Source organism: Hypanus sabinus, chromosome 3 (assembly GCF_030144855.1).
Source record: "Hypanus sabinus isolate sHypSab1 chromosome 3, sHypSab1.hap1, whole genome shotgun sequence".
Classification (NCBI taxonomy): Eukaryota; Metazoa; Chordata; class Chondrichthyes; order Myliobatiformes; family Dasyatidae; genus Hypanus; species Hypanus sabinus.
Window position 1 is genome coordinate 169,214,054 of NC_082708.1, and position 19,472 is coordinate 169,233,525.

Sequence of the window (19,472 nt, forward strand, 5' to 3'; positions counted from 1 at the left end):
TTTGTTTCTGCACAATAGGGTGGCTTTACAGTGCCAGCTGTCAGATCAGGGTTCAATTCCTGCCACCGTCTACAAGGAGTTTGTACACTCTCCCCGTGACTGCATACGCTTCCTTTAGGAGCTCCAGTTTCCTCCCACATATGGGTTAGTTTAGGTAGGTCATGGGCATGCTATGTTGGTGCCAGAAGCGTGGGCTGCCTCGAGCGCATCTCTAGATTGTGTTGGTCGTTGCTGCATTTCACAGTATATTTTTGATGTTTCAATGCAAATGTCCCGCTTGGTGGCACAATAATATCAGCGCCAGACTCCTGAGCGAAGGTTCACGAGTTCGAATCCAAGTTGTGTTGAGCGTTGGGCTAGCAACTCGGCCTTGTAAAAACAAGAATAGCTTGCTACGGCAACACTGTCATGACTGTGCCCCGATAACTCCACTGCCGAGTTAAGGGTTAGTCATCTTCTTCTTCAATGAAAATGTGACAAATAAAACTAGTATTTTAATATTTTTATTAACCTTCAGCGGATGAAAACAATTGTTTCAAAGTAGGCTCATTCACACTTCCTTGACTTCTATTCAATGTGGATCTGTTCGAAGTCTAAAGTTTTAATAGTGTACATAGGTACTGTACTTACCGTACAGTACACTCTCAATCATTCGTACAATAGCTATTTGGCATTGTATTGTGAAAATTGGCAAAAAGAGTAGCTTGTACTCATTAGTTTTCAATAGCACCTCCCAATCGTGTGACTTCTGCTACCAGGAACAAGGGAACCATATGAGCGGGGATACCCCTAGAAAAATGTCCCTCTATTCTGAGTGTATGTCCTCTGGTGTCCGACTCCCCCACCACAGGAAACATCCTCTCCACATCAACCCTATCAAGGCCTTTCAACATTCACTAGGTTTCAGTGAAGTCACCCGTCATTCTTCTGAATTCCAGTGAGTAGAAGCCCAGAGCCCTCAAACATTCCTCATATGACAAGCCTTTCCATCCAGAAATCATTTTCGTTGACCTCCTTTTAACCCTCTCCAACGTAGGCATTCAGTGAAGAACAAAGAAACTCAATAGAATCAATGAAAAAACTGCACACAAAGACTGATAAGCAACCAAGGTGTAAAAGAAGACAATCTGTGGAAATATAAACAAATGATAATATTAATAATCAATCAATCAATAAATAAATTAATAATACTGAGAACATGAATTGTAGAACCCTCAAAAGTGAGTCTATACATTGTGTTCAATGTTGAGGAGAGTGAAGTTATCCACATTGTTTCAGGAGCCTAATGGCTGAAGGATAATAACTGTTCATGAATGTGGTGGTGTGGGACCTAAGGCTCCTGTACCTCCTTTCTGACATCAACAATGAGAAGAGGGCATGGCCTGGATGGTAGGGGTCCCTGATGGTGGATGCTGCTGTCTTATGGCAGTGTTCCCTGTAGATGTGCTCAACAGTGGGGAGACCTTTTACTGTGATGGACTGGGCTGAATCCACCACTTTTTGTAGGGTTTTCCTTTCTTGGGCATTGCTGTTTCCATACCAGGCTGTAATGCAACCAGTCAGGACACTCTCCAATGTAAAACTATAGAAGTTTGTCGAAGTTTTAGATAACATCTTCTCACGCCTGTTGAGAACACCTTCTGAGTAAATAATGCCAATTTTAAAAGCAGTGTCTATATTGTGAAAATACACTTAAAAAAAGATTTTGGAATATATGTCTGAAATTAATCCAGGCGTAGTTTTTCCCTGTGGTTGTACTGAGATTCTGAACTTGTCAAAGATTTCATTCAACAAGTGACTTTTACTTCTCCCAGAATGCAAAATCTTGGCATATTGTCAAGGAAGTGGAATCATATGGCATAGGAATAGGCCCTTCAGCCTAACTGTTGCAAGGCAACCAAGATGGCCTCTTAAGCTGGTCCTATTTACCTACATTTGGTCCCTATCCCTCTCTTCCTAACAATGTACCTGCCCAAATCTTTGTTAACTGTTGTTTTGTACCTGTCTCAACCACTTCCTCTGGTAGCTTGTTCCATATATTTACCACAATCAGTATGAAAAAGTTGCCCCTCACGTTCCTCTTAAAATTCTTTGATGCTGCGGTGTTCGACGAACTTGGCAATTAACTTACAGATGTTTCATCACCAGCCAAGATGACATCCTCAGTGGTGTTCAGTCATTGGTGTTTCTCTTTGGTAGTGCTTGTGTTTATAAAGGCCCCTGTTCACTTGCCTCGGTCTTGATTGGCTACCTCTTCAGCTGACCTTTGAATTCTATTGGCTCATGTTTCCTTGGCTCATAGGGGTTAAGGACTCCCATTGATCCATTCAGGTAACTTGTCTTTGAGAAGGATGTCTTAACCTTTTTAATCCTTGACCTTTTGTATAAAATTCCTTTGAATCATCTCACAAAGCTCAACACTGAACTCTCTACTCTGAGCTCCATCACGACACAACATCACCAGAAAGATACAGTAATGATTCTGCGATGTTGTTTAACCCTCCACGTACACAGAATGCAACTCTGAGATTCATTCCCCTGCAGGCAGCCACAAAACATAGGAACACCTCGGAACCCGATCAAGAAAACATCAAACACCCAACACACGAAGCAAAGAACAAGTTGCACAATGGGCAAAGAGCAAGCGAACAACACCTAGAATATCAAAACTCAAACCACAAGTCCAGTAGTACTAAATAAAAACACAAAATGCTGGCAGAACTCAGCAGGCCAGACAGCATCTATGGGAGGAGGTAGTGACGACGTTTCGGGCCGAAACCCTTAATCAGGAGTGAAGTAACATGGGATGGTCGAGGGGGGATAAGAAGTGGGGGGAGGGATAAAGTAGAGAGCTGGGAAGTGATAGACTGGAGGGGAATGGGCTGGGGGAAGGTGGAGAATTATGGGAAATAAGAGAGAAAGAAAGGTAGGGCTGGGAGGAGATTATAGTGAGGGGGGGGGGGGAAAGAGAGAGAAAGAGAACCAGACTGAAATAATAGATAGGGATGGGGGTAAGGGGGGGGGCAGGGGTATCAACAGAGGTCTGTGAGTTAGTACTTCCAGTAGTACTAAGTTTAGTTCACTTCAGTGCTGAGCCACTGGCCCACTGCAAGCTGCAGAACCACTCTTCCCTTCAGTCCTGATCAAACTGCTCAAAAGCATTAAAAAAAACAGAATCCAGGAACACATGCAACATGAACCTCCAAAATGAGTCCACAGCCTTGCCGATCAATCCTTGCAACATGATCCCAAGACTCCTGCACTTTCCTCTGACGGCAGCTAGCTGATGAGGCCAAAGTCGGAACCAGAGATTCCTGCTCCAGGTGTCAGGCAGGAGTGTACTTTGGACTTTGGTGAGCTCCTGATACCTTGATAATCTGAATGCCATCTATGGAGGGAAATGGACAATTAACCTTTTGATATGAGCTTCATCATGAGGATTGGAAAGAAAGAGGGGAGGTAGCTAGTAAGCGGGGGGGGGGGGGGGGAAGGGGTGGAGCAAGAGCCCCTCCCATCATTTATTCCTGTAACTGTGCCAAGTGTTACACCTGCCTCTACACCTTGAGCTTCACACTATTCAGAGCCTAAACAGTCCTTCCAGGTAAGATAGTCCTTCCCATGAGTCCATTGCTGTCATTGATTGCATCGGGCACTCTCAGTGTGGCCTCCTCTACATTGCTTTCAGTGACAGCCATTTTAATTCCATCTTCCATTCCTGAACCAACAGAGCCTCTTCCACTGCTAAATTGAAACTAGAGATATTTTCAAGGAAACGAGCAGATCGGGCAGCAGCCATGAAAATTAATAAATAGTCAACATTTTCAGTCAAGACCCTTCATCAGGACAGGAAAAGAAGGTGGAAGAAGAAAGAATAAGAAGGTGGTGGTGGGCGGGTGGGGGGGGGGAAGGAATACAAGCTCAAAGGCGATAGGTGAAACCAGGTATGTGGGGGAGGGAGGATGAAATAAGAAGCAGGGAGGTAATAGGTGGAAAAGGTACATGACTGGCGAAGAGAGAATCTGATAGGACAGGTGATTGGACCATGGGAGAAAGGACACCAAAGGGAGGTGATAGGCAGGTGAGGAGAAGAGTTAAGGGGGGGACAGAATGGAGAATTGAAGAAGGAAAAGGCAGGGGGACAGATTACTAAATGTTGGAGATATCAGTGTTCATGACATCAGTTTGATATGTAGACAGAATATGAAATGTTGCTCACTTGAGAGTGGCCCCATTGTGGCAGAAAGTGAGGCCATGGACTGCATGTTGGAATGGGAACGGGAATTGGAATTAAAATGTTTGGCCTCTGTAAGTCCTGTTTTTTGCGGATGGAACGAAGGTGTTCAACAATGTGTTCCCCCCAATCTACGTTGCATATCACTAAAGTAGAGGAGGTCCCTTTTATTGAATCCCTTCCCTCCTACAGTATATCTGCAACTCTTCACATTGCTCTTGATTGGAGGTATTTTTCCAGTACCTTGAAATACGTACCGTTTTCAGGGTTGGAAAACATGTAGGAGGGCAGAGATCAGAATCAGAATTATTATCACTGTCTTATATTAAGTGAAATTAATTACATTTATATTTATATTAAGTGAAGATTCTCATCTAGAAATGTCAACTGTTTATTCCTTTTCATTTATGCAACCTGACCTGCTGAGTTCCTCCAGCATTTTGAGTGTTACTCTTAATTTTCAGCGTCTGCAGAATCTCGTTTCTTTGTTGCTTTGAGACAGAAATACATTGCAAGACATACAATTATTATAAATTACAAAATAATGAGGTAATGTTCATGGACAATTCAGAAATCTGATGTCAGAGGGCAAGAAGTGAGTGTGGGTCATTCAGACTCCTGTCCCTCCTCCCTAACGGTAGTTATCTCTCGGATGATGGGGGATTTGGTGCATTTCAAGTAACTACACATCAAACTGCCCCACTAAGTACCTCCTACCCGCTCTGTATTGGCCTCGTCAGAGCCCATGCAACTGCAATGCAAAGTCCCGAGGCCGCACATGAGGGAGGAAGGATTCGGCTCCGTTGGGAAACAGGGCTCTGCACCTGGAGGGGAGGCTGCAGTGCTCACAGCGGCCAGCAGAGGGCCCACCACCACCTGTTCCAGCACTCGGTGTCTACGCACAAACCGGCACGTACATGAGCCGGCTCACTCCCCACCAAAACATTGTCACCTGCCGTCTACACGCGCGGGTCGGGACAACTTCGGAGGCTTCCACCGCAATGAGTTCGACCGCAGTAAACGACCAATAGCGTGCGGGCCGCAGCTGCGCGCAGCGCCCGCTTACACCGGCCGAGCCGGTGCGGTTAGAGGCGCCCGGCCGGCGGAGCTATTTCCTGAGTGGGAGCGAAGCCGGAGGCGCGGCGCGCCCCCCCCCCCCCACACACACACACCCCGGTGCGCGGAGGGAGGGCGGCGGGACGCCACCTCCTCGCGGGGGGTGGGGGGGGGAGACGGTGATTGACATGAGGGCCGAGCAATCGGGTGACGAGGCGCGGGGCAGCCAATGGGCGCGGGGCGCGGAGGGAGCGGGGCTGTCGCTCGAGTGTGTGTGTGCGGGCGGCACGAGATGCGAATTGTGGCGCGGGCGGGCGGGCGAGCGCTCGGAGCATGTCGGCGCCGGGACGGTGGCTGGCGGGCCGGCGCTTCCTCTGCGTCCTGTGCACACCCGCGCCCGGCCCGCTCTCGCAGTGGGACTGGAGAGCAGGCACCGTCAGGGCCGTTTCCCACAAAGATCCCGCCAGCCCGGATTTGGTCGTGAGTGAAGCCAGTCGCGAATTTGCTGTAGTCGGATGAAACGCGTTTGAAATCGAATGTGAACAGCTTTTTTTTTTGGGAGGGTAGGAAAGGGTAATCTAAATGTGCACCGTGACAACGGGCCAAATACTGATCCGACCGACAATAGAAAAATCCCGGGAATTATTGTGTGCATGGAATATAATTTCGTGATGTGGTGCACGTAATGCATAGTTTCTAAGCAACAGGCCGCTAGTTTCAAGAAAAGCAGGTGTTTGGGTTATGACAAAGTCATTGGAGTAAAAATACATTTTGGCAAGAATTGATACAACTTCCTCTCCTGTACGCCCTCTTCTCTCTCTCTCTCCCCCCCCCCCCCCATTCTTCCCACTGATGTCAGTGTTGTTATGCTGCTGCTGTTTTCTTTCGAGACCTCGAATCTGATTTGCAATTTATATTTTGTGATCTGCCGGTGGCAGAAAGCAGCAAGTTTGCAAAATCAGCTCGTTTTTCGATAGATAAATTTCTAATCGTTTCACCGAGGTGAACTTCGCAGAAGAAAACAAACCCGACAGTGATTCGGTTTGCGTGCAGCTGGTTTTCAATAACTTGACCCGCAGTGTTGTGGAGACGTTAGTGTCAACCCCTCTCAGGATCTACTTGGTGCTGCTTTGAGAATAAGAAAATGTCGGGAATTAAATCGGTGCCAATACCAAAAAAAACCCACTATCTACTTGTGGAGATATCTTAGAGTAAAACAGAGGAAATAATGCAATCAGAGGGTACTGCTATCACTTTTGTACCCTTTCAAAGTGTGCAATTCCTAATGAATTAAAGTTTCCCCCAGAAATTGCGTAATCTAACGTAATTTACACAAGATTGTCAATTGTTCTGCTACAGAAATGTTTAGCGATGAATAATTAACCAGACATCCAGGAGCGCGCAGGTATGTGGCTCCTTTTAATTGAGAGGATGTTTTTTTGCAAAGATTAGCAGGCTTCGGGTTGCTCAGAGAGGTGAGTGAAAGGTCAACTGAGTGCTGGGTTATTTAAAGGTTGCTACAGGCACTGGAACTTGAGGAGTGACGAGAACAGAAATCTTTACTCGAGTGATTTCCTTTTTTTGTTATCTAGTTCATTTTTTAAAACAGTTTTAATTGCTAATCACTCGAGTGAGGTTGGAGATATTTTCTGTTTTACAGAGTTTTATCTCCTTGATTCTGGCTGAGAATGCATTGGCCTTGACTTACATTAGTATTGCGGTGGACCCAGATAACAAACTTTCAGCAGATTGGTTTTGCTTTCTAGTGCATGTTCCCACAAGCTGCGAGAACTTGCTTCCTAAGTGATTAGTTAGAAACTAACTCTGTGCACGGAATGCTGGGGGAGCTCAGCATCTGTGAAGATGAGTAAACCAGTCGATGCTTCGGGCAAGACCCTTCGCACTGTGTGTCTGGTTTACAGAGCTTGGTACCACTGAATAGAAGGGGTTCTACTGGCTCTCGGAGGCAGCCCTGCTTCTCTACAACCTGCCTGTATGAGATGGAAATCCAGTGCCCTTCTGTAGCATGCTGTTGCAATGGCTTCCTCTGCATTCCAAGTGACGAACTCGGCCATATCAGAATTCTCATCATCACCGCCAGGGAGGGGTACAGAAGCCTAAAGACCCCCCACTCGTCGTTTTCGGGGCAGCTTCTGCTTCGCTGTCACATTTCCACCAGGTTCCGATTGGCCCTATCTTTCAATTTTATTACCTTGTCAATAGAACACATTTGCGACGTGATTTGTGATGCATTTTAGGGTTCTTATTTATCTCCTGCCCATATTCTCTTCAAGCTAAGGAGGTCGACATGGGAGACAAAGACTATTGATTATCCGGCAGGTAGATTTGGAGGGTTGTGCTGAGACAGTGTTGGTGGTATCTCTCCAGAAATGCCTGCTCAGATCATCCAGGTTTCAACATGGGGATCATCACAGTGTGAATGGTCGTGATCTGCGTGTTCTATTCCTCTGGCAACTAGAGGCACATTCAATACAATTCGGTCTGAATTGTTGACTTGCCTGGAGATTTATTCAGGGAGGATCTTGGAGCATCCTTCCCAAATGCTGAAGTAAATCATTAGGAGGTCTGCTTTATCTTTTTTTAACAGATACAGCATGGAACAGGCTCGATGAGCCCTACAACCCACCCCTTTAACACTAGCCTAATCACAGGACAACTTACAATAACCAATGAACCTTCTAACCGGTGTGTCTTTGGACTGTGGGAAGAAACAAATGCAGTTCACGGGAAGAATGCTCAATTTCCTTACAGGCGCCGGTGAAATAGAGCTCTGCCGTGCCCCGAGCTGTAACAGTGTCCCGCTAACTGCTCTGCCACTCGGGGTGCCCTGCGTACAGTCTCCATAGCTGATGAGTCCAATTTGCTACAGACTGGTGTCAGGCAAAATTGTAGCACTGCTCCTACACTTTCCTCGAACTTTTTCTCTGTAACTTTTTCTCTGTATTGCTGGAATACACCTCCAACGTGCTCCCCTGCTGGGGAGGAGCTTGCCATCGGACCGGTGGGGAAACGATACAATCTGCATCATTTCCAGTATAGTATCATGATTACCGTAATCTCAGTCACCAAGACACACCATACCAGCGATGCCTGTTCAGAGGGCAGGTTCCAAGACAAAGTCCTGATTGGTTCATTCACTAAAACTATGGACATCACACCTGCAAAACCAAGGTCTTTTATGGACTGCCCTCTGTCTACACAGCAATGCTTATGAACATTGAAGATCCACATTGAAACCTTGAAAAACACATGGTACATTGGAAACCACCTCACCACGGATATTACTAAGGAGGCATTTTATTCCATTACAGTTGTATAGTATGGAAATGGGCTCTTTAACCTGACTCCTCCATGGGCTAGTTGCATTTCACCCATATCTCTCTAAACCTTCCTATTCTGATACTTGTCTAAATGCATTTTAAATGTATAAATAGTATCAGGCGCTACCATTTCTAGGCAGCTCCTTACATATACCCACCATCACCTGGGTTCCACTTTAAATCGCTCCCCTCTCATGGTAAACTTGTGTCTAAAGCTACAATCCCTTGCTCTGAGAAGATTGACTGTGACTATCCATCTTACCTCTGATCCTCTTGGCATTATAAACCTCAGTAAGGTCACCCCTCTTCCTCCTCTGCTCCAGGGTAAACAATCCCAGTCTATTCCGCCCTCCAGTCCCAGCAGGGTTCCAGTGGATCGTTTCTGCGCAGTCTAGCTGAATCACGTACTTCACATAGGGTGGCGGCCCGAATGGCTCACAATGTTCCAGGTGTAGCTTTACTAAAGTCTTGTAAGACTGTAATATGATGTCCCAGATCTTGTACTCAATGCCCCATCCGCTGAAGCAAGCACGACTTGCTCCTTCACTTACTGAAAATTGTGTACTTGTATCCCCAAGTCTCTACAACACTCCTTCGGGCATTACTGTTAACTGTGCAAGTCTTGCCTTGCTTAAGCGTACCAAGTTTCATCACATCGCACTTTTCCTGCTGAAATTGTGTCATTTCATTCAGCTCATTGCGATCTCGAAGAGTGGCACGGTCAGTGCAGCACTGTTAACAGCTTGGGGCTTCAGAGTTCGATTCCAGTGCCATCTGTGAGGAGTTTGTACCTTCTCCCTGTGATTGTGTGGCCTCCTCCAGGTGCTCCAGTCCAAAGACCTACGGGTTAGTAGGTTAACTGGTCATTGTAAATTGTCTTGTCATTAGGCTAGGGTTGGTGCATTGCTGGGTGACGCGGCTGTGGGCTGGCAAGGACTGTTCTGTGCTATTTCTCTAAATAAAAAGTATTTCATGAAACACTTCCACACTGTCCACGGGCTGTCTAACCATTTCTGCAGAAAGCTTTTGTTTTGCCTCTGAGATTCTCTTGCTGATCAAGCACACTGCTGTGCACTGAGCAAAGAGTTAAGTAATCGTTAAATTTCCACTTCCATTCACAGCATTCTTGAACACAAGTTATTAATTTCTCTAATGGCTCTTTCACAGATCACTTATTCCTGAGGACCGTTCCTGCAGGTGAGAAGGATGCTCACCATCTATTTTTAGCCTCTGTTGAAGTCTGCCAAGCACGATTTGCATTCTAACTGGTGTTTGGGGGAAGAAAACATCTGCTTTATATAGGCTCCACTTTATACTCATTCAATCAGCGCAGACAAGCGTGGTTTCCTCCTGTGGAGGACAGTGTAACAAAATACCCACATCCTGATCATAGATTGTAGAGCAATGCATACAAAGTGGTGGAAGAATGTCAGCTCAAACCAGTCTGGCCATTCTCCTCTGGACTCTCATTAACAAGGCATTTTCACCCACGGAACTGCAGCTCACTAGCTTTCCTCCTTTGTGTTTTGCAACATTCTTTGTAAACACTGGAGGCTGTTGTACATAAAAATCCCACGAGATCAAGTTTCTGAGGTGCTTAAGTCACCAGCAATCATTCCACATTCAGAGTCACTTAGATCACATTTCTTCTCCGTTCTGATACTTGGTCTAGACAACTGTATCTTGAGCATGTTTCCATACTTTTATATATTGAGCTGCCTTCAGGTGATTGGCTGATTAGGTGTTTCCATTAATCCCATAAAGCGGCCACTGAGTGTGTTGGACTACTTCATGAAGTTTGCCTGTTTAAAGATGAGCTTTTATTTGTCACACGTGCATTTAAAGTACAATAAACGCGTCGTTTGCATCAACAGCCAGCGCAGTCCGAGGATTGTGCTGGGGGCAGCCCGCAAGTGCCATCACACTCCCAGCACCAACGTAGCTGGGAGCCCACAGCTTGACTCGCCCTTGCGTGGGAGGGAACTGGAGCACCCGGAGGAGACCCACAGGTTCACAGGGCGAACTCGCACACTCCTTACCAGCAGCAGCAGGAATTGAACCCCAATTTGGCATTGAAAAGCAAATTTCACAATGCGTCACCCAATTGTGATGCTTATTTGAAAACGCTAACTACTACAACACTGTGCCACCAAGCTAACCAAATCAGCTCCAGGAATATTTTTGATAAAAAGCCAATGTGTATAGGGCAAGACTCTGGGCTAAGGTCTACAGACCATAAACTTCAACTAACGTTAATGTGCAAACCATCTCGGGATTTGTTTGGTTACATGTAAATGATTTGTTTCTACTAGTCGAGAAATAAGCTGTTTGGAGACAAGTCAATGGATGGAGTTTGCATTTTATTCCAAAGATTTAAAAACATTAAGTGCTTCTGTTGCTGGAATCTGCTGCAAATATTTTATAGAAAAAGTAGAAATCGGTTTAAAAAAAAAGTTTGTCCGTTTTCTGCAACTTTGACAGGAGTATGTATGCAAAACTGAGAGGTATAAATAGGATGTATCCACTGAGATTGGGTGAGACTAGAACTCAAGCCATGGGTTAAAGGTGAAATGTTTAAGGGGAACCTGAGGGAGATTTTTTTCCCACTGAGGGTGCTGGTGCAAGTCGATGGGTCTTGGCATGGACTCGATGAGCTGAAGGGCCTGTTTCTGGGCTGAGGTGTTCTATGATTATGCAGTATGTACAATTCTCAGTCAATCCAAAGTGTTACTAATATTGCAGAAGTACATGTTGAACATTCCTTTCTTACCCCCTTCCGGTTTCTTTTCACTTTTTGAATGGAAACAGCAGCTTGCATGTAAAGTTCACAATGTACAAAGCTTGGTGTAGAGATGGATTAGTAAGTTCTATCTGTTCTTGCCCTACTGCAGATCTTTTTGGAGTTTGACGATGGCTGGTGTCAGTGGATAAAGCTGAGCAGTGAGGAGCTGAGAGTCTTCCTGGTCGAAGACCACTTAGCCCTGGCCGAGAGGAAGCCCGAAGAACTCGCGGATGCTTTGCAGTGGCCTGTACTGGTACGAAGGGCTCTTCTTTTGTGTTTGTTATCTGGTAAGACACTGTAGAAACAGAAGCACAAGGGATTCTGCAGATGCTGGGAATCCAGAAACACGATGCTAGAGGAACTCCACAGGTCAGGCAGAAGCGATGGAGAGGAATAAAGTGTCAGTGTCTTGGGCCAAGACGCTTCGTCAGGACAGAAATAGCCCATACAGTGGCTCTGGCATTCTCTACATTAAGATTATCACTATTCTTTAGCTTTGCACCCTCACTCTTCAATGATGTTCAAAATCGTCAGCCTCCATCTTGAATGTCTGCTAGGAATCTTCTTGAGATTTGCAGTATTAAAATAACAAAGTTGATGCATAAATGAAAAAGTTTGTTGGGCTGGAAGGGCTTGTTCTGCACGATATCTCTAAATAAATAAATATTTCCCTATTTTAATGGAAGTGCAAAATCTTATTTTCCTGCATTTATTTTGCGTGTATATTTAACCTGCAAGCTCTTTGCATCAACCACACTGCTTGCTTTTCCCTTAACGTTCTGCTGATACAGAGCTGGGATACGTTACTGATTTATTGACCTACACATAGAGATACTTCACAAATGACCTTCCAGCCCGCTGGGTGAGCTAGCGGAAATTGGAGAAAGAAACTTCCGAGGAGGCCTGAAATTAAGCCAAAGAGAGGGGTCTTTTCCTGCAGTTTTTGTTTAATTCTCATAAGCAGCAGAATCCCCATCTGGTGGGGAAGGAGGAAGGAAGGATGGATGGGGCTGGATATTTGATACAGGTTTGGATAAGTTTGTGGCTTGAAGGTGAGATCAAAGGATTTCAAAGTGGCTCCTTTCAGATTAATTGGAAATGGTTCATTCTTGGAAGACAGACAAAATGCTGGAGGTACTCAGCAGGTCAGGCAGCATCTATGGAGCGGAGTGGGCGTTTCTGGCCGAAACCTTTTATCAGTGATTTTTTATTATCGTGTACTGATACACAGGGAAAATGTTTTCTTGCATACTGTTTGTTCAGACCAGATCATTACACAGAACGTAAAGGTAGAGCAAGGTAAAACAATAACACTGCAGAATAAAGTGTAACAGCTTTACCAGGATGCTGCCTGGATTAGAGGCCATGTGCTGAAATGAAGATTGGACAAGCTTGTGTTGTTTTCCTCTGCAGTGGGAGGTCGAACAGCCATCTGATAGAGGTTTATAAGATTAAGAGGCGTCGTCAGTATCTTTTTTTTTCCCACGGTTAAAATGTCTAATATCTGAGAGCATGCATTTAGGATGAGAGAGGATGATTTCAAAGGGGATGTGTGGGACAAGTTTTTTTACACCTGAATGTGCTGCCTGGGACCGTTGTAGAGATTTTATTAGAATTTTAAGAGACATTTAGATAAGCACATGAATGTGAGGAAAATGAAAGGATATGAACATTGTGTAGGCAGAAGGGATTATTTTAGCTGGCCAGGCGATTACTAATTTAATTAGTTTGGAACAACATTGTAGGCTGAAAGTCCTGTTCTATGTTCTAAGCACTTGGAGAGGTAGTTGGGTATGGACCAAATGCAGGAAATTGGGACACCATGGACTCAGTGGGCTGAAGGGCCTGTATCCATGCTATATTGCTCTATACCTGTGTTTGTATGTAGAGGAATACACTTCAAGCTTTCTAAGCACTCATATGAAACTAGTTTTCTTCTGTGTTTATTCAAGACGTTTAAGTGCTTGACCGACAAGGTTGGGATTGGATCGCTAACTCCTGTGGAATTTCTTGCCGACAAGCGCCGAATGTTTCTTCAAAAAGATGTCCTGCTTCAGCCCTTGAAGGTAACTGATAGGAAGTAGGAGTCTATTTGGCCCCGTTCACAGACTATACTCTAACATGACCTCCTTCACAAACCCCTAGCGGAACTCGGTGATTGTTCAAAGAACAATACCTATCACGTTGAGGCACCTGATGGCTCCTGCATTGTTTTCTTTAGTTTTGGTTTCGAGGTTAAAAAAAATTTGATCCCTATGGTGAAGATACTTCAAAGTGACGTACTTCAGGCTGTCATTGGAAACGTTTCCTGCCCAGCAACATTTTCCAGACCAACGCCAGCACCTCTCTTGCTAGGCCTGTTGAGTTTCTCTTTCACTCATTGGCAGAATTGGGATTGATTGTGTTTTAATGTTCTCTTGGGGAGAAGGTTATTTCTGACTTTGCTCGTCCCTGTTGGCTGGCGCCCTGGGCCCACCAATCTTTGCAACTCTGTGGGGATATTGAAAGCCCAGTGTCAGCATGCCTGCATCCATATCCCAGTCTGGGGGGGGGGGGGGGGGGGTGGTTCAAGGACTTTGCATTTGTGTGGGGAGGGCGAATGGGTCTTGTTCTCCTGTTCCTTGTATTCTGTGTTGTTCTGCCGAGCATTGTGGGCATGCTGTGTTGGCACCAAAATTGCGTGGTGACGTGTATGGGCAGTACACCCTTGTGAGTGTTGTTTGTTGGCACAGATGATGCATTTCACTGTATCTTTTGATGTACATGTGATAACAGCCTGGTTAAGATTTTACTGCTAATGTCGGGTAGTTCATTTAATGGCTTTCTGTAGAAGCAGTGTGTTCTGCTGGTAGTGTTTGGGTTCCCCATTAAAGGTGAGAGGTTGTAATGTTCAGCTTAGCAATGTCAGATCAGTCAGATAGGATGGTGGAATTGGGGAGAGGTCTAGAGAAAGCTGGGTGGAGGGGTTTTTGTGACGGACACTGGAGTGGGTCGAGGTCTTATCAGGAGAAGAAAATTGAGAGAACTGGCTGCAGGATTTGAGCCAACTGGAATGTGTGATTCAATGTGGTGTTCTGGGCAGGGTGGGTGTCTGCAGCCCAGATGACTTGATGGTTAGAGTTAAGTCTGGTTACCGTATTGGGGAAAATTTTACTTGGGAATGGTGTTTTTACCAAACGGTAGGCAAAGATGTCATTTTAGTTCAGACTAGCAACGATGTGACAGGAGTGGATCTGCCTGGTACGATTGGGACACCTGGAGCAGTGGGGTCATGGGCCATCCATACATGTAGAGAAGAGGGCAGTGTAGGCAGGGGATGCTGAGTAATTTCTGCAAGAGTTTAATTTGTTTTTGTTATTGGTGTAATTCAACTACATTTCTTAATTACCACACTGAGATTTGCACTTGTTTCTCTTGATCATAGTCCACTCCTCTTGAATGCCAGTCCAGGCCTTTACCCACCACCTATCACATCCTATTGGGTTGCCGCTGAAACTTGCCTTTGTATGGTGATTTTTGTGTTAAGATTTGAAGTTATTATTCGTTCTCTGTGAGTGATGACTTTCAAATGCAACGTGCGGTGCAGTGTCTGTAAACTGGTGGGTTACTCTTCAGGGGCCTAGACAATTTAACGATGTGAGTCTTGTTCTCATCGTGGTAGCTGGCAACTTTAAATTTAGGTGATTAAAATTAATCTTGTGATAACCGATTGTTTCTGTAATGGTGACTAGTGGATTGTTAAAACTAGTAAAATCCCAATTACTTCACCCATATGTCTCAGGGAATGAAATTTGCCAGCCTTGGATTGATGTGTGACTCCAGATCCTTCAACATGGTCACTGACTCTTGCATGTCCTCCTCGATTCACGGGCAATGCCAGCAACATCCTGAACAAATGACAAATGCAAATTAATTCCAGTTGAACTCTGCATGGTACCAGTTCTGTCTTGACCTTCCTTTGTTTGAGTGGCACAGTAGCATAATTGCTTTACAGCACAACTGTTAAGATTGGTTCATTTCTGCCACTGTCAGGAGTTCATAAGTTATCTGCATAACTGCGTGGGCTTCTGAGTGCTCCAGTTTCCTCCCACGTTCCAAAGACCTACAAACTAGGGTTTGTAAATAGTGGACTTTGCTGTGTTGGTGCCAGAAGTGCGGCAGCACTTTGCAGGCTGCCTCTCTCTAGCACGATCTTTGGACTGTATTGGCTATTGATGCAAACTTCACTATGTTTCAGTGTACCTGTGACAAACAAGTCTAATTGGAAGTGGCCTAACGAGACACTGCAAGAGCCTGTTGCATTCTTCTCCCTCTCTCAAACATGATTTTTGTATTTGCTATCAAAAAAGTTAACTCCTTCCTACAAAACGTGTTTGACTGCTACCATGTAATTTGACTAATAATAGAAACTTGTGTATAATATTCATGCATTGAAAATGAAATCACTAAGTTTGGTTTTTTAATAAAATGTCCACGGTAACTATGAATAGAAGAACACGGACTGTTGGGACCAATCTCTTCGGGATAACAAAGAAGTCAGTGCAATGATTAAGAGCTGGTTCATCAAGCAATCATCTCAAGAGCTCTTCCTCTATGGTAAGTCTTACTTATCATTAGTAGGAATTTATTTTCCTCCATAATTTAAGTATTAAAATTTGACAACTCAGTTACCTGATTTGTATTGTGGTTGATTTTCAGTTTGTTTGTATTTAAGGTTTTCTTTGGAATGGAAGTGACCGTTACTGTTGTCAGACAGACTGGGTTGCAAGGGAAATCGCAGAAAGGGAATATTAACGCTAGAAATCTGAAATCAATTTAAAAAAAAGAACAATTGCTCATGCAGCATCAGAAACAGAAAGGTTAGAGCCAGTCTACTAAACCCTGCTGAGCTCTGCAGGGAGGTTCTGCAAATTGATGGTTCTGGTTTTCTGTGTAATTCTGACTATTACTTTACAGGATTATGGGTTGTGTGGGTCTGGGAGAGGGACTTGATCTCAAATATTAGTGGCCATTTCTCTTACATACAGAAGTAGAACCTGGTTTGGCCTTCTGCTGTAGCCCAGCCATTTCAAAGTTGAACATGTTGTAGATTCAGATGCTCTTATGTGCACCACTGGGGTAATGAGTGGTATTTGAGTTATTGTCGCCTTCCTGTCAGCTTGAGCCAGTGTCTCATTAACAAAGTTTATTCACTGGCTGCCTTTGTTTTTCACACCATTCTCTGTAAACTCCAGAGGCTGTTGGAGACACAAACCATCCAGTGTGCCCCCACAAGCAATCAATCCACAGTCAAAGTCACTTAGATGACATTTTTTCCTCATTTTGAAATTTGGTCTGAATTGATATTAGCAGTAACGAGCAGGTGCATCTGTTTAAGATGCTAATTTTTGGTCATTTCTACTCCCTGCCTCCTCATTCCCTATTCTGGTTCTCCTCCAACTTTTTCTCCTCACCTCCCTCTGATGCCCCACTTTCTTTCTCCCATTGTCCACTCTCCTGAAATCAGATTACTACCACTATAGCCTTTTACCTCTTCAACCTATCACCTCTAACTTCTCACTTCATCTCCCTCCTCCTCATGTGGTTTCACCTATCACCTGCCATCTTATAATCCTTCCCCTGCCCCGCCTCCTACCACCTTATTCTGGGTTCTCCTCCCTTCCTTTCCAATCCTGATGAAGGGGCTTGGCCCAAAACGTTGACTGATCTTTCTTCTCCATAGATGCTGCCTAACCTGCTGAGTTCCTCCAGCATTCTGTGTTTGTTGCTCTGAGTTTCCAGCTTCTGTTGAATCTCTTGTGTAAATAGTGTTTGTTAATTGATGAAAGAGTGCATAATGTTAAAAGGACCCGAGCAATTTTTTCTTGATGTACACAGGTCACTGAAACAACATTGAGACACAGCAAGGGATTAGGAAGGCAGTTAGTCTGTTGTCCTTGGGTTATCATGCCTGGAGTGAAAATGCCTTACTGTAATTCCATAGGCTCTTGATGTCCCACACTAGGAGTATTGTGTACAATTTTGCATGCCTTCATGAAACTACTTCTACATCTACTTGAAACATCGTAGAAAATCATCAGAGATCCTCATCACCCAGGCCATGCTCTTGCTGCTGCAGTCAGGTAGAAGGTACAGGTACCTCAGACTTGCACCACCAGGTTCAACAACAGTTACTACCCCTCAACCTTCAGGCTCTTGAACAGAAGAGGTTAACTACATTCATTTGCCCATCCATTGAGATGTTCCCACAACCAATGGTCTCACTTTAAGAACTCTTATCTTGTTATTTCATGTTCTTGTTATTTATTGCTGTTTATTTATATTTGCACAGTTGTCTTCTGCACTTAATTGATGTTTTATTTGATCCTGTTATGATTACTATTCTGTAGATTTACTGAGTAAAGTGAATCTCAGGGTTGTATGTAGTACTCTGATAAAATTAACTTAGCTAAGAAAGAATATATTTGCCACAGGGAGGAGTGCAGTGAGGCTTCACTGGACTGTTTCTAGGGATGATGGATTTTCCTTATGGGCAGAGGTGTTGTAGACTAGGTCCATAATTCCCTAGACATTGAAACTTGCAACAGGGAGGATGCTAATCTTATCAGAGAAGTTTGGAACAAAAGCTCACAGTAAGTTCAGGTTTATTGTCGTTCAACTGTACACACATATATAACTAAATAAAACAGTGTTCTGGAACCAAGATGCAAAACACAGTACATGTATCATAAATGTACGGGATAGTATGTTTATTACTGAGTGGTGGAGATGTTCCTTCACATGAAGGCTGGTGAATAATTGGGATTCTCTACTCTCTGACCTGGGGTTCCATGTTTGATTTTTGGATATTAAGGGAACTGAAGAATATAGAGATGATACAGGAAAATGATGCTGGCTGGAAGATTACCTGTGATCTTTGCTGATTAATGAAACAGGCTTGTGGTGAAAGTGCTGCTTCTCTTTCTACTGTGACCCACTTCATACTTCCAGCTTGAAATACATCTTATTATCTATGTAGTGTCATGTGTGTGGGTTCTGCAACATTTACTCTGCCATGTGCTGAACTGAGGCTGTGGCTTGCTCCAGGTTTTATGTCTGAGGACTCACTTTCATTCTAAATGCTATTTGCTTTTAATATTTGCACAGTTTGTTTTTTTACTCACTGCACATTGGATGTTGGTCGTTTTTTATGGGTTATTTTTTGTGACTGCTGGTAAGACAAATCTCAAGGGTTTATAATGTTTACATACTTTGATAATAAATGTACTTTGACTTTAATAAATCTACAGTCTCATCCAATTTTTTCGAGTGTTTACTTCAAACATACTTGAGATTGAAGCAACAGTTGTGAAATGGGAACTCTTATGTTCCTTTGATAAGACAGTGCTGTTATTATGGTTTATGCAATTGTACTTGAAGATATCAATCATTGCGAATGAGTTCCCTGACCTGCTACTCATTTAATTTGATAAAACAAATTGCTGTTAAGTCCAGGAATGGATTGACAATAGACCTGGACATGTATCTCCAGCATTTGGAATATTTATTTCTCTGCCTTGACACAAGTTTAAGAGGGTTTCTGATCTGAGCTGGATAAGGTAGATAAGGCAGGTACCTTGACCTATCCTGGCCTGTGGTTCTTACATACACAATGCTGATGAAGGTGTGAAAGTAACCTTGAACATGTAGTCTCTTAGCTGAGTCAAAGGTGGTGAAGAATCACTACATAGGAGAGAGAGGGGAAGAAACTGAAGGTCGATGAGCATTAGGGATGGGAAGTGGAGAGGGTCGATAACATGAAATTCTTTGATGTTATCATATCGGGATCAGCCTTGAGACCAGCACGTAAGTGCCATTACAAAGAAGGCACCACCACACTCTACTATCTTAGAAATTTTGCACAGATTTGCCACATCATCTAAAACTTTGAGTGCATGCTATCTGTAAAATATTTTTGCCTCCACATTATCTTAACCTTTTGCTTTGCTGCAACGTCCTCGAAATCACAGAAGCTTAAGACAGTCTATATGCACGGTGAGGAGTACCCTAACTGGTTGCATCA

At 44.1% G+C, this 19,472-nt stretch overlaps 1 protein-coding gene and 1 long non-coding RNA gene across 3 annotated transcripts in view; one reads left to right on the forward strand and one right to left on the reverse strand.

Annotated features, from left to right (window-relative positions):
* Nucleotides 1-487: 487 nt before the first annotated feature.
* LOC132391899 (uncharacterized) lies at nt 488-5,410 on the reverse strand. The gene is made up of 2 exons (XR_009511372.1): nt 5,184-5,410; nt 488-3,388 (listed from the first exon to the last, which is right to left on the reverse strand). It is a non-coding gene; the product is annotated as an uncharacterized LOC132391899 (long non-coding RNA).
* Nucleotides 5,411-5,539: 129 nt separating this feature from the next.
* The window catches only part of LOC132391897 (lysine-specific demethylase 3A-like), a 77,684-nt gene continuing 63,751 nt past the window's right edge, over nt 5,540-19,472 (forward strand). Inside the window, exons 1-4 of one of the 2 annotated variants that reach the window (XM_059965639.1) lie at nt 5,540-5,767; nt 11,520-11,663; nt 13,363-13,476; nt 15,901-16,006. In XM_059965639.1, coding sequence (XP_059821622.1) covers nt 5,621-5,767; nt 11,520-11,663; nt 13,363-13,476; nt 15,901-16,006 — 511 coding nt within the window. In that variant the 5' untranslated portion in view covers nt 5,540-5,620. The remainder of the gene's footprint in view (nt 5,768-11,519; nt 11,664-13,362; nt 13,477-15,900; nt 16,007-19,472) is intronic. The other variant, XM_059965637.1, reaches the window with a different exon arrangement.